This window comes from Manis pentadactyla, chromosome 7, assembly GCF_030020395.1.
Source record: "Manis pentadactyla isolate mManPen7 chromosome 7, mManPen7.hap1, whole genome shotgun sequence".
NCBI lineage: Eukaryota > Metazoa > Chordata > Mammalia > Pholidota > Manidae > Manis > Manis pentadactyla.
This window is the reverse complement of record NC_080025.1, coordinates 32,096,325-32,114,747: the sequence shown is the minus strand read 5'-3', so window position 1 is coordinate 32,114,747 and position 18,423 is coordinate 32,096,325. Positions and strand designations below refer to the sequence as shown.

Here is an 18,423-nt window from a genome sequence, read left to right as displayed (position 1 = left end):
TGTTTTATAAGTTTGCTTGCCAAGCCCACTCCCATTGTGATTCACAAACTTTCCTTTCTTTCTCTTTCTTCTCCACCCTCTCTCTCCATTCCTAAAATCCCCAAATCAAGGTCTTTATCACCCTGTCTCTGTAACATCACACACATATAGTGTACACAAGCAATATGTTCACCAAACCGTCCATTTTTCTCCTGGACACCCATCTAAGCCACATTTCCCAGCCTCCTCTTCATGAAGTCAAAAGAAAACATCTGATTGAATTCCAGTCATTGGCATGTGGGTGGAATGATGCTTCCACTTTAGGCCTGGCCCTTAAGATACCTGCATTGATTATCAGTCCCCAGAAGGCAGGTGAACTTTCACACTCAGAAAAATCGGGAGAAAAGATTTAAGACTCTTTCTGCTTGCGTCTTAAATAATTATGTAATACAAACCCCACCCACTTCCGCTAACCTACAATGAGCTATAATGTGAGCAATAAATACATTTCTGTTTTTAAGATGCTGAGATCGTTACTTTAGTTAGAGCACCTTGTGTACGATGGAAAAGGGGTTCACCCATAACAAAAAGAAACAAAATATTTGACATCAACTTAGCAAATGGATGGTAAGTGGGGAGGATGCAAATGTAGCAGGTCCAGGTTAGTGGCAAAATATTGAGAAAACTATTACCTACAATACCATGGAAGGCAAACCACTGCCTGTCAAGTAAACAGTTCTAGGAGGACTGGATAGCTCTGTGACATATGCTCGTTTTTTACAAAAGAATCAAAGAACTATAAGAACCATAATGTTTAAGTTGCACATTAGTAGATAGAAACAAAACCAAATCAAGTGATTCCAGGAATATGGAACTTAGAAATTAGAAAGGTAATTTGCTAATTGCTTCCAGTTGGTAAAAAGTGAAAGATGTCACTGTTTTAATTGAAGTACAGCTGATACTCCATATTACATTGGTTTCAAGTATACAACATAGAGATTCGACAGTATTCTACATTAAATGTTCACCCCAACTAGTGTAATTCTGAGGACCCAGTGAGATTTCTCAGTTACACATTGTGACTCAGGCCTTTGGCAAAAATTGGAGTAAGGATGTGGTCTTCCATCTACATTTAGATATCCTCAAGATTTTTACCATTAAACTGAAAAATAGAGGCACAGAGGTGAGGAAGCAATGGATTAACGAACTGCCTTGAAATGGTGTCTAGGAAAGAATCATACGGTTATGGTACATAGAACTTTTTAAAAGAGTTAATCAGAATCCTTCTATATAATTGAAAGAATTGTATTACTAAAGCAATTATGATTAGAAAATTAGAAAAGCTTTGAATATTCTGCAAGCCTTAAATCAGACTCATGCAGGAAGTCAGCTAGGAAGGCTGGCAATCCCCAAGGAGGGTACAGGACCAATACTCACTTCAGAGGTGGTGAGGACAATGGACCAGAGGAACGACAATGAGCAGAGCCAGAGGTCTTTGGGAAAAATGAATGAAAAAGTCCCCCCAGAGAAGAAGATCAGAATTTATTTGGGCAACTTCCCCCAATTCCTGGGAAGAGGAATTTCCCGGGGCCCACCCTGCCGGATGCCAACATGTTGTGGGCCAATGATCACTCTCTGTCTTCCTTTCTTCCTTTTTCTGAATAAGAAATGTTTTCTTCATCAGTGCTCTAAAGTGTGGGAGGAGGAGAGAGAACATCTCGCTTTTGCTCATAGGCTGCTGAGCCAAGAGGAATCCCCTCCACATCAATGTCAGGCTTCTACCCCCCTGGAGACGCTGCAATCCGATCTGCAGGCAGTGACTGGTAGGGTTGAGGGGTTTCCCATGGAAAGGGTGCATGTGCTCTACGTTTTAAGGAGGGATAAAATGGATGGGAGGAGTCTGTGCCAGAGATAATCCTATGTTTGCTGAAACCATTATATTTTCCTCACACTTAAATTATATCTCCCAACTTCCCCTACAGCTTGGTGGGACCATGTGATTGACTTTTAGCCAGTGAAATGCAGCCAGCTCCTAAATTCCAGTGATGTCATATGCTGTCAGCAAATGAGAACTCATGGTGCAGAGCATACCCTGCCTACTCTGAACCAATGGGCACTAAGCACACACACCCTCTAACACTGTTCTTAGCCAACCTGTGTGATATCCTGCACTGAGTGTGTTCTATGGCAAGGTGTCATTTTACTTCACTGTGTTCCCTCTAGAAACCACTCATTTTGTGATCCCATGAACTATTTTGACCAATAAGTGATAAAAGGTAAAATGACTAAATCTGCTGAAATAAAACAACAGAAAAGTATAAGAATAGTTACAGGTTTTATAGACGCTCAATAGTCTTCGATGAAGTGATCAAGAAACAGGTTAAGATGATCAGGCAATCAGAAATACTTCGAAGTCCTCTGACATCAGGAGGATAACAAGAATTGCTTTAGCCTGGGCAAAGGCACCAATAGTCGTATGAATAGCATCTGACAGAAATGAATCACGTCATGATTGCAAGGAATTTGAAGTCTGAAACAGCAGGTTTCCAGGAAGAATGCAAAGAGGGCATCCCCGCAGGAACCTAGTTGTGGAAATGCCTTATTGCCCTCACACAGTCAGCATCTGCATCCCGAAGAGAACGCCCCCACAGGAACCAGGAGACGAGTGGACCCCGTGAGCCCGGCGGTACTCAGTCTAGCTTGTGCAGTGCTCGGCAGGACACATGGGCTACAGGAACACTGACCCCACCTCTCATGTGTGGGGAAAGAGCTGTCTAGGCCACAGGCTGACACAGGCAATTAGAGGAAAGAAAAGAAAAAGGCAAAGTTGAGAAGGATCTGTGAGTGACTCAGCAAGCGGAGGCACTCCAGTCATGACCTTTTAATCAATACAAGTTAGGGACCTAATTTGCACCATATTACCTCTACCCACAAAGCTCTTCCATCCCATCCACCACTCAGCTTACAGAGGCCAGAAGAGCTGTATGGAGGGCACTGCAGAAATACATGAAAAAGCTCAATGCATGACTCCTGCCTGCCCTCAGGAAGCTTACAACCTTGTTTTTAGGTGCCAGGACACCAGAGCCACTGACATCACAAGGAACACTTAGCTGCACACATGGTGCAGCACCACAACATATTAGGGCTCACAAGAAAAGGGCAAGCAACGGGGGCTGGCACGGTCATGGCAGGCTTCACTGGGCCTGCCTAGGAAGAGTTCTGGCTTTGCCTCGAGATCTGCTCATTCATCTTTTAGCTTGACTCAGAAAAATAATCTCTCAGTCCTTTTGGATTCATTTCTCATGGTCTTCTAATATAAATCCTCTTCTTCCTACATGTCAGAAAACCATTCCTTCATTCATGCAAACCACTCTTTCTCTTTGCAGGAAATTATTTTTCAGCTGCTTGAAACTACAGTAAACTGCTGAAATGGCCTCCCTGGGAAGCTCTATCTGACCTCTGTCACACCCAGGCACTCTCACTGGAAAGCTTTGTCCTCGCCTCTGTGTCTGTGTCTACTCGTTCTACTGATTCAGACACTATTCATCCAGTGAGCAGAGACAACATCTAATTATATTTTCCACCAAAACATTAACATGCTATTAATGCTTAGCAAGTAAGAAAAATAATAATGTCCTTATGTTCCCCATTTTTTAATTTCACCTCAGGACTGCATACTTTAAAATCTCAAAAAGAGATAGCATGGAAGGAGGTGGTTCATTAGATACTTACTAGGCTTCTCTGTCCTCCCATACAAAGGTTCAGTCTTTTAAATGGGGTGTGAGGCTATTAGGCATTAACCCAGCTGTTGTGTTTTTCTCCCCTCCTCAGAGGACGAGCACGCTGGCTTCATGGCGGAGTCATACCCCAAACTGCTCTTCTCCCACCAGTACACCCGGACCACCCATGGACTGTCATTCGGAAATTCTCAATTATACCGTCATGCGCCTGAGTGCTCAAGGCGCACAGGAGTCCAAACTCCTCTTTCCTTTACCCCCTCACCCCACCACCTGTGCCTGCTGCTGCTGGCCTCCCAGCCCTAACACAAACCCTCCAGTCCAGCCAGGTCAGCCTTCTCAGCCCAGAGGAAAACCTCCTGGAGGTTCTCATTGCAGCAAGGCCCAAAGCTTGACCCACCCATCAAGGCCTAGATAAGTCATGATATTCCCAATAAATCTTTCCTAACCAAAACAGCTCTTGATGATGACTCACTCCCTTGAATTTGGAATATGCAAAGATCTACAAAGTTAACAGCTCAGTACAGAAAGCCAAATGGGCAGGAGAATTAACACTGTTTATATCAAATTAGATCAGCACCTCCTTAGAAGCAGGCAGCAGAACTCTCCAGATCATGTTCTCAATATCACGCACATATTTATACCATGCTTTTCCTCCCAATGAAGTTTGTGAGCTTCTGGGGAGCAGAGAGTGTTTTGCATATAGCTTCAGAATTTCCTGCAATAACTAACACTAATAGTGCTGGGCACACAGGAAGTACATGGTAGATTCCCATTGATTTGCCCCATAGGGAAGCTGGGGATATTACCTGGTTGAACTGAAGACTAAAAACCTACAAAAGCAATAAGTCAGTGACAGAGCATTGAGAATAAGTGGGACAACATTTTCAATGAATCGAGTGAGATTTCTGACTCATGGAGATACACTCTATATGCAATTTGCAATTTCAGTAGAGAGGGGGTGCATGGAGGAAGGGGGCAGATGAACAGAATCAGAATATCAATTCTCACTTGATGGAAGGCATCCTCTTAGAGATAAAGACATCTGGGGAGTCTCCTGACAGAAGCTGGAAGACCAGAGGCCAAACAAGGGGCCCCCAATCTTGCCTGTGTCCTGTTCAAGCCCCCAGCAGGTTTGGGGCAAGAATACCCATGCTATTTCTCACTGAAAAAGGTGTTCCACTTCTGTCAGGAGGCAGGGAGAGCACCATCATTCAGAGATTCAGGGTCCCATCCATATCTAATGGGAATATATTCAATGTTGTTTTGATGACATGTAGCACTGCGAATTGCAGGTCTACTGCAATTGCTCTCTTTTCTCTATCTCACCTATGTGACATGCAACCAATAATAACACAGCCTCTGAACAATTAAATGTGCCACAGCCAGGATCCAGCATAGGAACAGGAAAACTGGAGTTCAAATAACTAAACCCTTCATCAAGCAGCTCTCACTATTTTTTTTTTCTTTAAAAAATGTTCCTCAAATTTCTGACATTACCTTTCTAACTCTAATAGCAACAAAGCCATGTAGGACTGTATCACCAGGTTATTTCTGTAAACAAACAGCTAAGTGAACATCTACAAGGTACAGGCACTCTTCCAGGAATGACAGAAGAGCAAATGCATAAAACTCTTTCTTTCCTCAAGTACCTAGCAAGATGATTAAAAATGAAACACAAAAAAGTGTAATAAGTGGAGATCATAAAGGACTAATAGGAATTTCAGAGCAGAAACAAATTCCCTGATTTTCCTTAACTGGGAAAATCATACTAATAAAACTATGTGGGTTTATAAAACAATATCCACAGAAATTAGAAGGTTTTTCATTTCAAAAGATGGGCATCTTCAATTTTAGATAATTCCTCTGAGTTCATATTTATTGCCAACCCTCGGTGGCCTATTGACAAAAGAATATGTTAACTTCTTTCACAGATTCTGGTTTCTAAAAGTTTTCTCTGTAGAGCTAGTTTTATTTGCCTTCATCAAAATATTGCTACAACAGTTAATAGTAAAAGCAATATAATCTTGCATGTTTGGCACACTTTACAGCTTCCAAAGCATTTCCACAACTACTATTTCAATAGGTCTCATTTGGTCCCCACAAGGCCCTGAGGAGTACCCAGGGTCACAGTACTGTGTTTCTGGGTGTGTACGTGTGCATGTTATTATTACTTTCATTGTGCACAGAGGAATCTGAGGCTCGGAGGAGTTTGGTGAGTGACAGTGACAACTGGCATTTGTCAGACTTGTCAGACAAAAAGAAAATTGCTGGCTAAGCCCTCTAATCAGAAATTACTTGTAAGTTATTACACTTAAAAACTCATGTTCCTGCTGATATATGTTCTTGCAAAAAGCAAACATCACAGAGGGGCGGAAGATGGCAGCCTGAGTAGAGCAGCAGAAATCTCCTCCCAAAACCACATATATCTATGAAAATATAAAAAAGACAACCCTTCCTAGAATAAAGACCAGAGGACACAGGACAATATCCAGACCACATCCGCACCTGAGAGAACCCAGCGCCTCGCGAAGGGGGTAAGATACAAGCCCCAGCCCGGCGGGAGCCGAGCACCCATCCCCCCAACTCCCAGCGGGAGAAGAGCAGGCAGAGCGGGAGGGAGACGGAGCCCAGGACTGCCGAACACCCAGCCCCAGCCATCCGGGCCAGAGTGCAGGGCCCTGGATACTAGGAAAACAGGACAGCAAGAACAGTGAGCGGGCACCGGAGGCCGAGCGCTGGAGGACATAAGAAAAGCGAGCAACCAATTTTTTTTTTCCTGTTTTCTTTTGGCGAGCGCTATTTGGAAGTCTTAAAGGGATAGGGACCCCAATACTAGGGAAACAGGGCAGCAAGACCGGTGAGCAGATGCCTGAGGCTGACGCCGGAGAATAAAGAAAAACGAGCGACCACATTTTTTTTTTTTTTTAATTTAAATTTTTTTTTTTTTTTTTTTGTGGTCGTTGTTTTGTTTTGGCGGGTGATTTTTGGAAGTCTTAAAGGGGCAGGGCGGGACACTTAATCCAGAGGTAGGGAATCCGGGGATCTCTGGGCACCCTAACCCCTGGGCTGCAGGGAGCAGGGAGGCCCCTTACGGAGATAAATAGCCTCCCAGCAGCTCCTGCTCCAACGCGACTCCACCACTTTGGAGCAGCTGCCCGAGCCAGGCCACGCCCACAGCAACAGCGGAGATTAACTCCATAGCAGCCGGGCAGGAAGCAGAAACCCTGTCTGCGCGCAGCTGCCCAGCACAAGCCACTAGAGGTCGCTGTTCTCCCAGGAGAGGAGGGCCACAAACCAACAAAAAGGGAAGTTCTTCCAGCCATCACTCGTCCCAGCTCTGCAAACTATTCCTATCACCATGAAAAGGCAAAGCTACAGGCAGACAAAGATCACAGAGACAACACCAGAGAAGGAGACAGACCTAACCAGTCTTCCTGACAAAGAATTCAAAATAAGAATCATAAACATGCTGACAGAGATGCAGAGAAATACGCAAGAGAAATGGGATGAAGTCCGGAGGGAGATCACAGATGCCAGAAAGGAGATTGCAGAAATGAAACAAACTCTGGAAGGATTTATAAGCAGAATGGATAGGATGCAAGAGGCCATTGATAGAATTGAAACCAGAGAACAGGAACGCATAGAAGCTGACATAGACAGAGATAAAAGGATCCCCAGGAATGAAACAATGTTAAGAGAACTGTGTGACCAATAAAAAAGGAACAATATCCGTATTATAGGGGTTCCAGAAGAAGAGAGAGGAAAAGAGATGGAAAGTATCTTAGAAGAAATAATTGCTGAAAACTTCCCCAAACAGGGGGAGGAAATAATCGAATAGACCACGGAAATACACAGAACCCCCAACAGAAAGGATCCAAGGAGGACAACACCAAGACACATAATAATTAAAATGGCAAAGATCAAGGACAAAGAAAGAGTTTTAAAGGCAGCTAGAGAGAAAAAGGTCACCTATAAAGGAAAACCCATCAGGCTAACATCAGACTTCTCAACAGAAACCCTACAGGCCAGAAGAGAATGGCATGATATATTTAATACAATGAAACAGAAGGGCCTTGAACCAAGGATACTGTATCCAGCATGACTATCATTCAAATATGACGGTGGGATTAAACAATTTCCAGACAAACAAAAGCTGAGGGAATTTGCTTCCCACAAACACCTCTACAGAACATCTTACAGGGACTGCTCTAGATAGGAGCACTCCTAGAAAGAGCACAGAACAAAATACCTAACATATGAAGAATGGAGGAGGAGGAATAAGAAGGGAGAGAAGAAAAGAATCTCCAGACAGTGTATATAACAGCTCAATAAGCGACCTAAGTTAGGCAGTAAGATACTAAAGAGACTAACCTTGAACCTTTGGTAACCACGAATTTAAAGCCTGCAATGGCAATAAGTACATATCTTTCAATAGTCACCCTAAATGTTAATGGGCTGAATGCACCAATCAAAAGACACAGAGTAATAGAATGGATAAAAAAGCAAGACCCATCCATATGCTGCTGACAAGAAACTCACCTCAAACCCAAAGACATGTACAGACTAAAAGTCAAGGGATGGAAAAACGTATTTCAGGCAAACAACAGCGAGAAGAAAGCAGGGGTTGCAGTACTAATATCAGACAAAATAGACTTCAAAACAAAGAAAGTAACAAGAGATAAAGAAGGACACTACATAATGATAAAGGGCTCAGTCCAACAAGAGGATATAACCATTCTAAATATATATGCACCCAACACAGGAGCACCAGCATATGTGAAACAAATACTAACAGAACGAAAGGGGGAAATAGACTGCAATGCATTCATTCTAGGAGACTTCAATACACCACTCACCCCAAAGGATAGATCCACCGGGCAGAAAATAAGTAAGGACACGGAAGCACTGAACAACACAGTAGAGCAGATGGACCTAATAGACATCTATCGAACTCTACATCCAAAAGCAACAGGATACACTTTCTTCTCAAGTGCACATGGAACATTCTCCAGAATAGACCACATACTAGGCCACAAAAAGAGCCTCAGAAAATTCCAAAAGATTAAAATCCTACCAACCAGCTTTTCAGACCACAAAGGCATAAAACTAGAAATAAACTGTACAAAGAAAGCAAAGAGACTCACAAACACATGGAGGCTTAACAACACGCTCCTAAATAATCAATGGATCAATGACCAAATCAAAATGGAGATCCAGCAATATATGGAAACAAATGACAACAACAACACTAAGCCCCAACTTCTGTGGGACACAGCAAAAGCAGTCTTAAGAGGAAAGTATACAGCAATTCAAGCATATTTAAAAAAGGAAGAACAATCCCAAATGAATGGTCTAATGTCACAATTATCAAAATTGGAAAAAGAAGAACAAATGAGGCCTAAGGTCAGCAGAAGGAGGGACATAATAAAGATCAGAGAAGAAATAAATAAAATTGAGAAGAATAAAACAATAGCAAAAATCAATGAAACCAAGAGCTGGTTCTTCGAGAAAATAAACAAAACAGATAAGCCTCTAGCCAGACTTAATTAAGAAGAAAAGAGAGTCAACACAAATCAACAGTATCAGAAACGAGAAAGGAAAAATCACGATAGACCCCACAGAAATACAAAGAATTATTAGAGAATACTGTGAAAACCTATATGTTAACAAGCTGGGAAACCTAGGAGAAATGGACAACTTCCTAGAAAAATACAACCCTCCACAATTGAACCAGAAAGAAACAGAAAATCTAAACAGACCAATTACCAGCAACGAAATTGAAGCGGTAATCAAAAAACTACCAAAGAAAAAAACCCCTGGGCCAGATGGATTTACCTCGGTATTTTATGAGACATACAGGGAAGACATAATACCCATTCTCCTTAAAGTTTTCCAAAAAATAGAGGAGGAGGGGATACTCCAAAACTCATTCTATGAAGCTAACATCACCCTAATACCAAAACCAGGCAAAGACCCCACCAAAAAAGAAAACTACAGACCAATATCCCTGATGAACGTAGATGCAAAAATACTCAACAAAATATTAGCAAACCGAATTCAAAAATACATCATGAGAATCATACACCATGACCAAGTGGGATTCATCCCAGGGATGCTAGGACGGTACAACATTCAAAAATCCATCAACATCATCCACCACATCAACAAAAAGGACAAAAACCACATGATCATCTCCACAGATGCTGAAAAAGCATTTGACAAACTTCAATATCCATTCATGATAAAAACTCTCAGCAAAATGGGAATAGAGGGCAAGTACCTCAACATAATAAAGTCCATCTATGATAAACCCACAGCCAACATTATATTGAACAGCGAGAAGATGAAAGCATTTCCTCTGAGATCGGGAACTAGACAGGGATGCCCACTCCCTCCACTGTTATTTAACATAGTACTGGAGGTCCTAGCCACGGCAATCAGACAAAACAAAGAAATACAAGGAATCCAGATTGGTAAAGAAGAAGTTAAACTGTCACTATTTGCAGATGACATGATACTATACATAAAAAACCCTGAAGACTCCACCCCAAAACTACTAGAACTGATATCGGAATACAGCAAAGTTGCAGGATACAAAATCAACACACAGAAATCTGTGGCTTTCCTATACACTAACAATGAACGAACAGAAAGAGAAATCAGGAAAACAACTCCATTCACAATTGCATCAAAAAAAAAAAAATACCTAGGAATAAACCTAACCAAGGAAGTGAAAGACTTATACTCTGAAAACTACAAGTCACTCTTAAAAGAAATTAAAGGGGACACTAACAGATGGAAACTCATCCCATGCTCATGGCTAGGAAGAATTAATATCGTCAAAATGGCCATCCTGCCCAAAGCAATATACAGATTTGATGCAATCCCTATGAAACTACCAGCAACATTCTTCAATGAACTGGAACAAATATTTCAAAAATTCATATGGAAACACCAAAGACCCCGAATAGCCAAAGCAATCCTGAGAAAGAAGAATAGAGTAGGGGGGATCTCACTCCCCAACTTCAAGCTCTACTATAAAGCCATAGTAATCAAGACAATTTGGTACTGGCACAAGAGCAGAGCCACAGACCAATGGAACACACTAGAGAATCCAGACATTAACCCAGACATATATGGTCAATTAATATTTGATAAAGGAGCCATGGACATACAATGGCAAAATGACAGTCTCCTCAACAGATGGTGCTGGCAAAACTGGACAGCTACATGTAGGAGAATGAAACTGGACCATTGTCTAACCCCATATACAAAAGTAAACTCAAAATGGATCAAAGACCTGAATGTAAGTCATGAAACCATTAAACTCTTGGAAGAAAACATAGGCAAAAACCTCTTAGACATAAACATGAGTGACCTCTTCTTGAACATATCTCCCCTGGCAAGGAAAACAACAGCAAAAATGAGTAAGTGGGACTATATTAAGCTGAAAAGCTTCTGTACAGCAAACGACACCATCAATAGAACAAAAAGGAACCCTACAGTATGGGAGAGTATATTTGAAAATGACACATCCGATAAAGGCTTGACGTCCAGAATATATAAGGAGCTCACATGCCTCAACAAACAAAAAACAAATAACCCAATTAAAAAATGGGCAGAGGAACTGAACAGACAGTTCTCCAAAAACGAAATACAGATGGCCAACAGACACATGAAAAGATGTTCCACATCGCTAATTATGAGAGAAATGCAAATTAAAACTACAATGAGGTATCACCTCACACCAGTAAGGATGGCTGCCATCCAAAAGACAAACAACAACAAATGTTGGCGAGGCTGTGGAGAAAGGGGAACCCTCCTACACTGCTGGTGGGAATGTAAGTTAGTTCAACCATTGTGGAAAGCAGTATGGAGGTACATCAAAATGCTCAAAACAGACTTACCATTTGACCCAGGAATTCCACTCCTAGGAATTTACCCTAAGAACGCAGCAATCAAGTTTGAGAAAGACAGATGCACCCCTATGTTTATTGCAGCACTATTTACAATAGCCAAGAATTGGAAGCAACCTAAATGTCCATCGATAGATGAATGGATAAAGAAGATGTGGTACATATACACAATGGAATACTAATCAGCCATAAGAAAAGGGCAAATCCAATCATTTGCAGCAACATGGATGGAGCTGGAGGGTATTATGCTCAGTGAAACAAGCCAAGTGGAGCAAGAGAAATACCAAATGATTTCACTTATCTGTGGAATATAAGAACAAAGGAAAAACTGAAGGAACAAAACAGCAGCAGAATCACAGAACTCAAGAATGGACTAACAGGTACCAAAGGGAAAGGGACTGGGGAGGATGGGTGGGTAGGGAGGGATAAGGGGGGGAGAAGTAGGGGGGTATTAAGATTAACATGCATGGGGGGGTAGGAGAAAAGGGAGGGCTGTACAACACAGAGAAGGCAAGTAGTGATTCTACAACATTTTGCTATGCTGATGGACAGTGACTGTAAAGGAGTTTATAGGGGAGACCTGGTATAGGGGAGAGCCTAGTAAACATAATATTCGTCATGTAAGTGTAGATTAGTGATACCAAAAACAAAGCAAAAAAAAAAAAAAGGGCAGTTCCTGTGTGGTAACCTCCAACGAGTTCTACACAAGGGTATAAAGGGCATATAAAAGTGTAGGCAAAGGGTCTGTTTGTGTTTATACAGAGGATCAAAGCCTAATTGGGCTACCCCGAAAATGAACTAAGATACGATATGAAAAAGAACTTCCAACATCTGCACTCTCTGGAAGACTCATGCCAGAAGATGATCATGAAAAAACCCCAACAAAGATCCACGCACTGCTACAGCTGTAGATGCACTCATCCCACCAGTTCCTGGACTTGCCATGGGAATGAGGAAGGAGATATCTAAGCTGGCCTGTGCATAAAGTAAAACAACAAATTTGACTGGATCTATACTCTTGGAACTCAACCAAGAATTTGGAGAAGTGCAAATTGTAGCGCTCCAAAGTCTTACAACTACAGACAATTTACTGTTAAAAGAACATATGGCATGTGAACAGTCCCCAGAAATGGGTTGTTTTAATTTGTCTGATTTCTCTCAGACTGTTCAAGTTCAGTTGGACAATATCCACCATATCATAGATAAGTTTTCACAAATGCCTAAGGTGCCTAATTGGTTTTCTTTATTTCACTGGAGATGGCTGGTAATTACAGATATGCTTTGGTTATGTAACTATACTCCTGTTATGTTAATGTGTGTGCGCAATTTAAGTAGTAGCTTAAAACCTATACATGCTGAAGTACTCTACAAGAAGATATGTCAAAGAAATAATCAATCTTCCCATGTTTTCTTCCGCCTGCTACTTCTATAGCTTTTCTTCTTCCTTCCTAATTACAACCCTTAAATAGAATTCGTGCCTCATATCAAATTTACCGAGTATCATAACTCCTCCAAGTGGTAAAGATACCTCAAGACAAATGCTGGGCATAGAAGCCACAGGGCATAAATATGCAAAGAAGTAAAAAGCTAACCTTTTCAAACAATAAGGCTTCCCTCTCACTTACCAACTTCACATTTCCCTGTATGGCCCCGGAAGATGACTGGTTAGCCAGAGACGGGTAAGATTCCTCAAGGGAGGGACAACCTAAGACAGGCACAGTCGCAGGGGGGCCATCAGGTGAGAAATTGGGGATCAACAGAGGTGAGGCTTAGAACCTCACCCCCCCTGTTCTGAGAGAAATCTTCTGCATATGTGGATGTTTTATTGCCCTGGTCTAGCTTGGATTAACACATAGTCTACAGGCACACACCTGATCATCTACATTTGTTCTCTTACAACACTAAACTATGTTTATTACCTTTATCTTGTATCTACCTACCACTTCAGCATTTTATTAAAATAATAATAATAAAGAGAGAAATGTGGTATCCACATATAAATCAAGTATAAAAACCAAATGAGTATTCATATTTGAACTGACTGTTTAGAGTTCATAATGCATGAGCAAAACCGAAAGTTTCTGTGATGACTGCCCTTGTACTGTTCACTATGTAACTTATTCATTATGTAAGAATTTGTTCTACATGTAAGAACTTGTTTGTTATGCCTCAGAAGATTGGAGACTGACGAAAATTAGGCTTGGGCTGGATTAATGATTGTGCATTGAGCATTGACTCCCCTATACAGAATTTTATTGTCGTTAACAACCATTTGATCAATAAATATGAGAGATGCCCTCACAAAAAAAAAAAAAAAAAAAAAGGACAGACTTCCAATTGTAAAATAAATAAGTAACCGGGATGTAATGTATAGCATAAGGAATATAGTCAAGATATTGTAACAGCTTGGTAGGGTGATAGCTGGAACCTAGAATTATGTATATAAATGTTCTACCACTGTGTTGTACACTTGAAACTAATGTAATGTAATACTGTGCGTCAACTACCCTTCAATAAAAAATAATTATTAAAAAAAAAAAATGGGCAGAGGAACTGAACAGACAGTTCTCCAAAAAAGAAATACAGATGGCCAACAGACACATGAAAAGATGCTCCACATCGCTAATTATCAGAGAAATGCAAATTAAAACTACAATGAGGTATCACCTCACAACAGTAAGGATGGCTGCCATCCAAAAGACAAACAACAACAAATGTTGGCGAGGCTGTGGAGAAAGGGGAACCCTCCTACACTGCTGGTGGGAATGTAAGTTAGTTCAACCATTGTGGAAAGCAGTATGGAGGTACATCAAAATGCTTAAAACAGACCTACCATTTGACCCAGGAATTGCACTCCTAGGAATTTACCCTAAGAACGCAGCAATCAAGTATGAGAAAGATCAGTGCACCCCTATGTTTATCGCAGCACTATTTACAATAGCCAAGAATTGGAAGCAACCTAAATGTCCATCGATAGATGAATGGATAAAGAAGATGTGGTACATATACACAATGGAATACTACTCAGCCATAAGGAAAGGGCAAATCCAATCATTTGCAGCAACATGGATGGAGCTGGAGGGTATTATGCTCAGTGAAACAAGCCAAGCGGAGAAAGAGAAATACCAAATGATTACACTTATCTGTGGAATAAAATAACAAAGGAAAAACTGAAGGAACAAAACAGCAGCAGAATCACAGAACTCAAGAATGGACTAACAGGTACCAAAGGGAAAGGGACTGGGGAGGATGGGTGGGTAGGGAGGGATAAGGGGAGGGAGAAGTAGGAGGGTATTAAGATTAGCATGCATGGGGGGGTAGGAGAAAAGGGAGGGCTGTACAACACAGAGAAGGCAAGTAGGGATTCTACAACATTTTGCTATGCTGATGGACAGTGACTGTAAAGGGGTTTATAGGGGGTACCTGGTATAGGGGAGAGCCTAGTAAACATAATATTCATCATGTAAGTGTAGATTAGTGATACCAAAAAAAAAAAAGGGCAGTTCCTGTGTGGTAACCTCCAATGAGTTCTACACAAGAGTATAAAGGGCATATAAAAGTGTAGGCAAAGGGTCTGTTTGTGTTTATACAGAGGATCAAAGCCTAATTGGGCTACCCCGAAAATGAACTAAGATACAATATGAAAAAGAACTTCCAACATCAGCACTCTCTGGAAGACTCATGCCAGAATATGATCATCAAAAAACCCCAACAAAGATCCATGCACTGCTACAGTTGTGGATGCACTCATCCCACCAGTTCCTGGACTTGCCATGGGAATGAGGAAGGAGATATCTAAGCTGGCCTGTGCACACAGTAAAACAACAAATTTGACTGGATCTATACTGTTGGAACTCAATCAAGAATTAGGAGAAGTGCAAATTGTAGCGCTCCAAAAACTTACAACTACAGACTATTTACTGTTAAAAGAACATAAAGGATGTGAACAGTCCCCAGGAATGGGTTGTTTTAATTTGTCTGATTTCTCTCAGACTGTTCAAGTTCAGTTGGACAGTATCCACCATATCATAGATAAGTTTTCACAAATGCCTAAGGTGCCTAACTGGTTTTCTTGGTTTCACTGGAGATGGCTGGTAATTACAGATATGCTTTGGTTATGTAACTATACTCCTATTATGTTAATGTGTGTGTGCAATTTAAGTAGTAGCTTAAAACTTATACATGCTGACGTTACTCTACAAGAAGATATGTCAAAGAAATAATCAATCTTCCCATGTTTTCTTCCGCCTGCTACTTCTATAGCTTTTCTTCTTCCTTCCTAATTACAACCCTTAAATAGAATTCGTGCCTCATATCAAATTTACCGAGTATCATAACTCCTCCAAGTGGTAAAGATACCTCAAGACAAATGCTGGGCATAGAAGCCACAGGGCATAAATATGCAAAGAAATAAAAAGCTAACCCTTTCAAACAATAAGGCTTCTCTCTCACTTACCAACTTTACATTTCCCTGTATGGCCCCGGAAGATGACTGGTTAGCCAGAGACGGGTAAGATTCCTCAAGGGAGGAACAACCTAAGACAGACACCGTTGCAGGGGGGTCATCAGGTGAGAAATTGGGGATCAACAGAGGTGAGGCTTAGAACCTCACCCCCCCTGTTCTGAGAGAAATCTTCTGCATACGTGGATGTTTTATTGCCCTTGTCTAGCTTGGATCAACACATAGTCTACAGGCACACACCTGATCATCTACATTTGCTCTCTTACAACACTAAACTATGTTTTCTACCTTTATCTTGTATCTACCTACCACTTCAGCATTTTATTAAAAATAATAATAATAAAGAGAGAAATGTGGTATCCACATATAAATCAAGTATAAAAATCAAATGAGTATTCATATTTGAACTGACTGTTTATAGTTCATAATGCATGAGCAAAACCGAAGGTTTCTGTGATGGCTACCCCTGTACTGTTCACCATGTAAGAACTTATTCACTATGTAAGAATTTGTTCGCCATGTAAGAACTTGTTTGTTATGCCTCAGAAGATTGGAGACTGATGAAAATTAGGCTTGGGGTGGATTAATGATTGTGCATTGAGCATTGACTCCCCTATACAGAATTTTATTGTTGTTAACAACCATTTGATCAATAAATATGAGAGATGCCCTCACAAAAAAAAAAAAAAAAAGTACACACTTCCAATGGTAAAATAATAAGTAACCGGGATGTAATGAATATAGTCAAGATATTGTAACAGCTTGGTATGGTGATAGCTGGTACCTAGAATTGTCATGTATATAAATGTTGAATCACTATGTTGTACACCTGAAACTAATGTAATGTAATACTGTGTGTCAACTACCCTTCAATAAAAAATAATTATCTACAAAAAAAAAAAAAAAAAAAAAAAGCAAACATGCTTCAGGCAGCACTCGGCATCTGGGGGCCCCAGATGCCCCACCCCCACCCCCACCCCTGTGCATGGCACCTGTTCCCTCCTCAGCCACTGGCCAACCCCTCTTTCTATTTTCTGCTTCCCCACAGGGGGCCAAGAAAGAGCCATCTTTGTTCTTCCATCCTAAGAGCCAAAGCCACTGAATTATGTCCTTCAAGAGGGTCTGGGCTTTAAAACTTTGCTATAACTTGATGGAGGAAGTCCTTATGCTGGTAACACATGTTGGGCAGAGGCCATCAGGAGGACAGAGTTGGTCCTGAATCACTGATGCAATCATGTTTCCTGACAGCAATTAACAAAAGGTCTCCGAGATTGTCTGCCGGGTCATAGAAGGGAAGAGCAGCTGGCACTAATGCATCCTACCCTGTGCCCCCAAAAGGAACTTCACAGATGAGCAGTGACAGATCTGACAAGTAGAGGCAGTCCACTGAGTCTCCAGGGCCTGAGGTGCAAAGCAAAATCCAGAGTCTAGGAGGCAGCCAGGGCCTGAGAGGATGTCCCCGGAGCCCTGCTCCCAGCCTTGCCCAGGCACACGTGTCCTGGCCTGATCTCAGACTAAAGGCTCAAGCCCTGTGGCTCTTAAAATCTGCCCCAGTCCAAACGAAGGTATACACAAGTCCTACACCATGATCCACGGTACTCTCCCATTTGAGAACCCTGAGCGGGAAGAGCTGCCCTTACCTCGTAATGAGCCACGCGCTGAGATTCGGATATCAGTTGTGCGCTGCACACCTTGCAGTAACTGTCTGTAAACAAATCCTGATCGATATCGGAGGACTTCATCAGGCTAAAGGAGAATCAACAGAAAAGAAAAGAGAAAAGTCACTCCACTGCTTTAACCTTTATGCAGAGTATTAGCTGACTGGGAAATCCAGACGCACAGTAACTGATCCAATCTGATGATGGGGGTAAGGGGCAGATCTCCTGAAACCTTTAGTGTTACTGTGTCAGTTCACCATAGGAAGTGTATATAATTTGATAGGTTTCCCATAAATGCCCAATAGGGTTGCTATGACCTAAAGGAAGTCAGCTTCAGGTTTCTTTTTTTGACAGATCAGACTTACATCTAATGCATTGTCAAGGATTTATGTGAAAACATATTTTCATATATAATTTGTATTAATAAAATATTGTGAATATTCAATACACCAACAGTAGGAGATAGGTTACATCCATATACCAGAATATTATGTGGCTCCCAAATCCAAACTCAAATCAGATCCTTCTTTAAAAGAATATTTAGTGGAATAGAAAAAAGTTTACCATTCATGACAAAAGACGTTTATAGATCAGTATGCACAGAATTATAATAAATTTGTTGTCAAATACATATAGGTACATAGGAAGACATTCCAAAAAGTTTTAAC

General features: G+C 41.3%; 1 protein-coding gene across 3 annotated transcripts in view; it reads right to left on the bottom strand.

Annotated features, from left to right (window-relative positions):
- ZMAT4 (zinc finger matrin-type 4) overlaps positions 1 to 18,423 on the bottom strand; it is a 335,038-nt gene that overhangs the window by 254,825 nt on the left and 61,790 nt on the right. For all 3 annotated transcript variants that reach the window (XM_036877507.2, XM_036877505.2, XM_036877506.2), the window contains exon 2: positions 17,738 to 17,843. In XM_036877507.2, coding sequence (XP_036733402.1) covers positions 17,738 to 17,839 — 102 coding nt within the window. In that variant the 5' untranslated portion in view covers positions 17,840 to 17,843. The remainder of the gene's footprint in view (positions 1 to 17,737; positions 17,844 to 18,423) is intronic.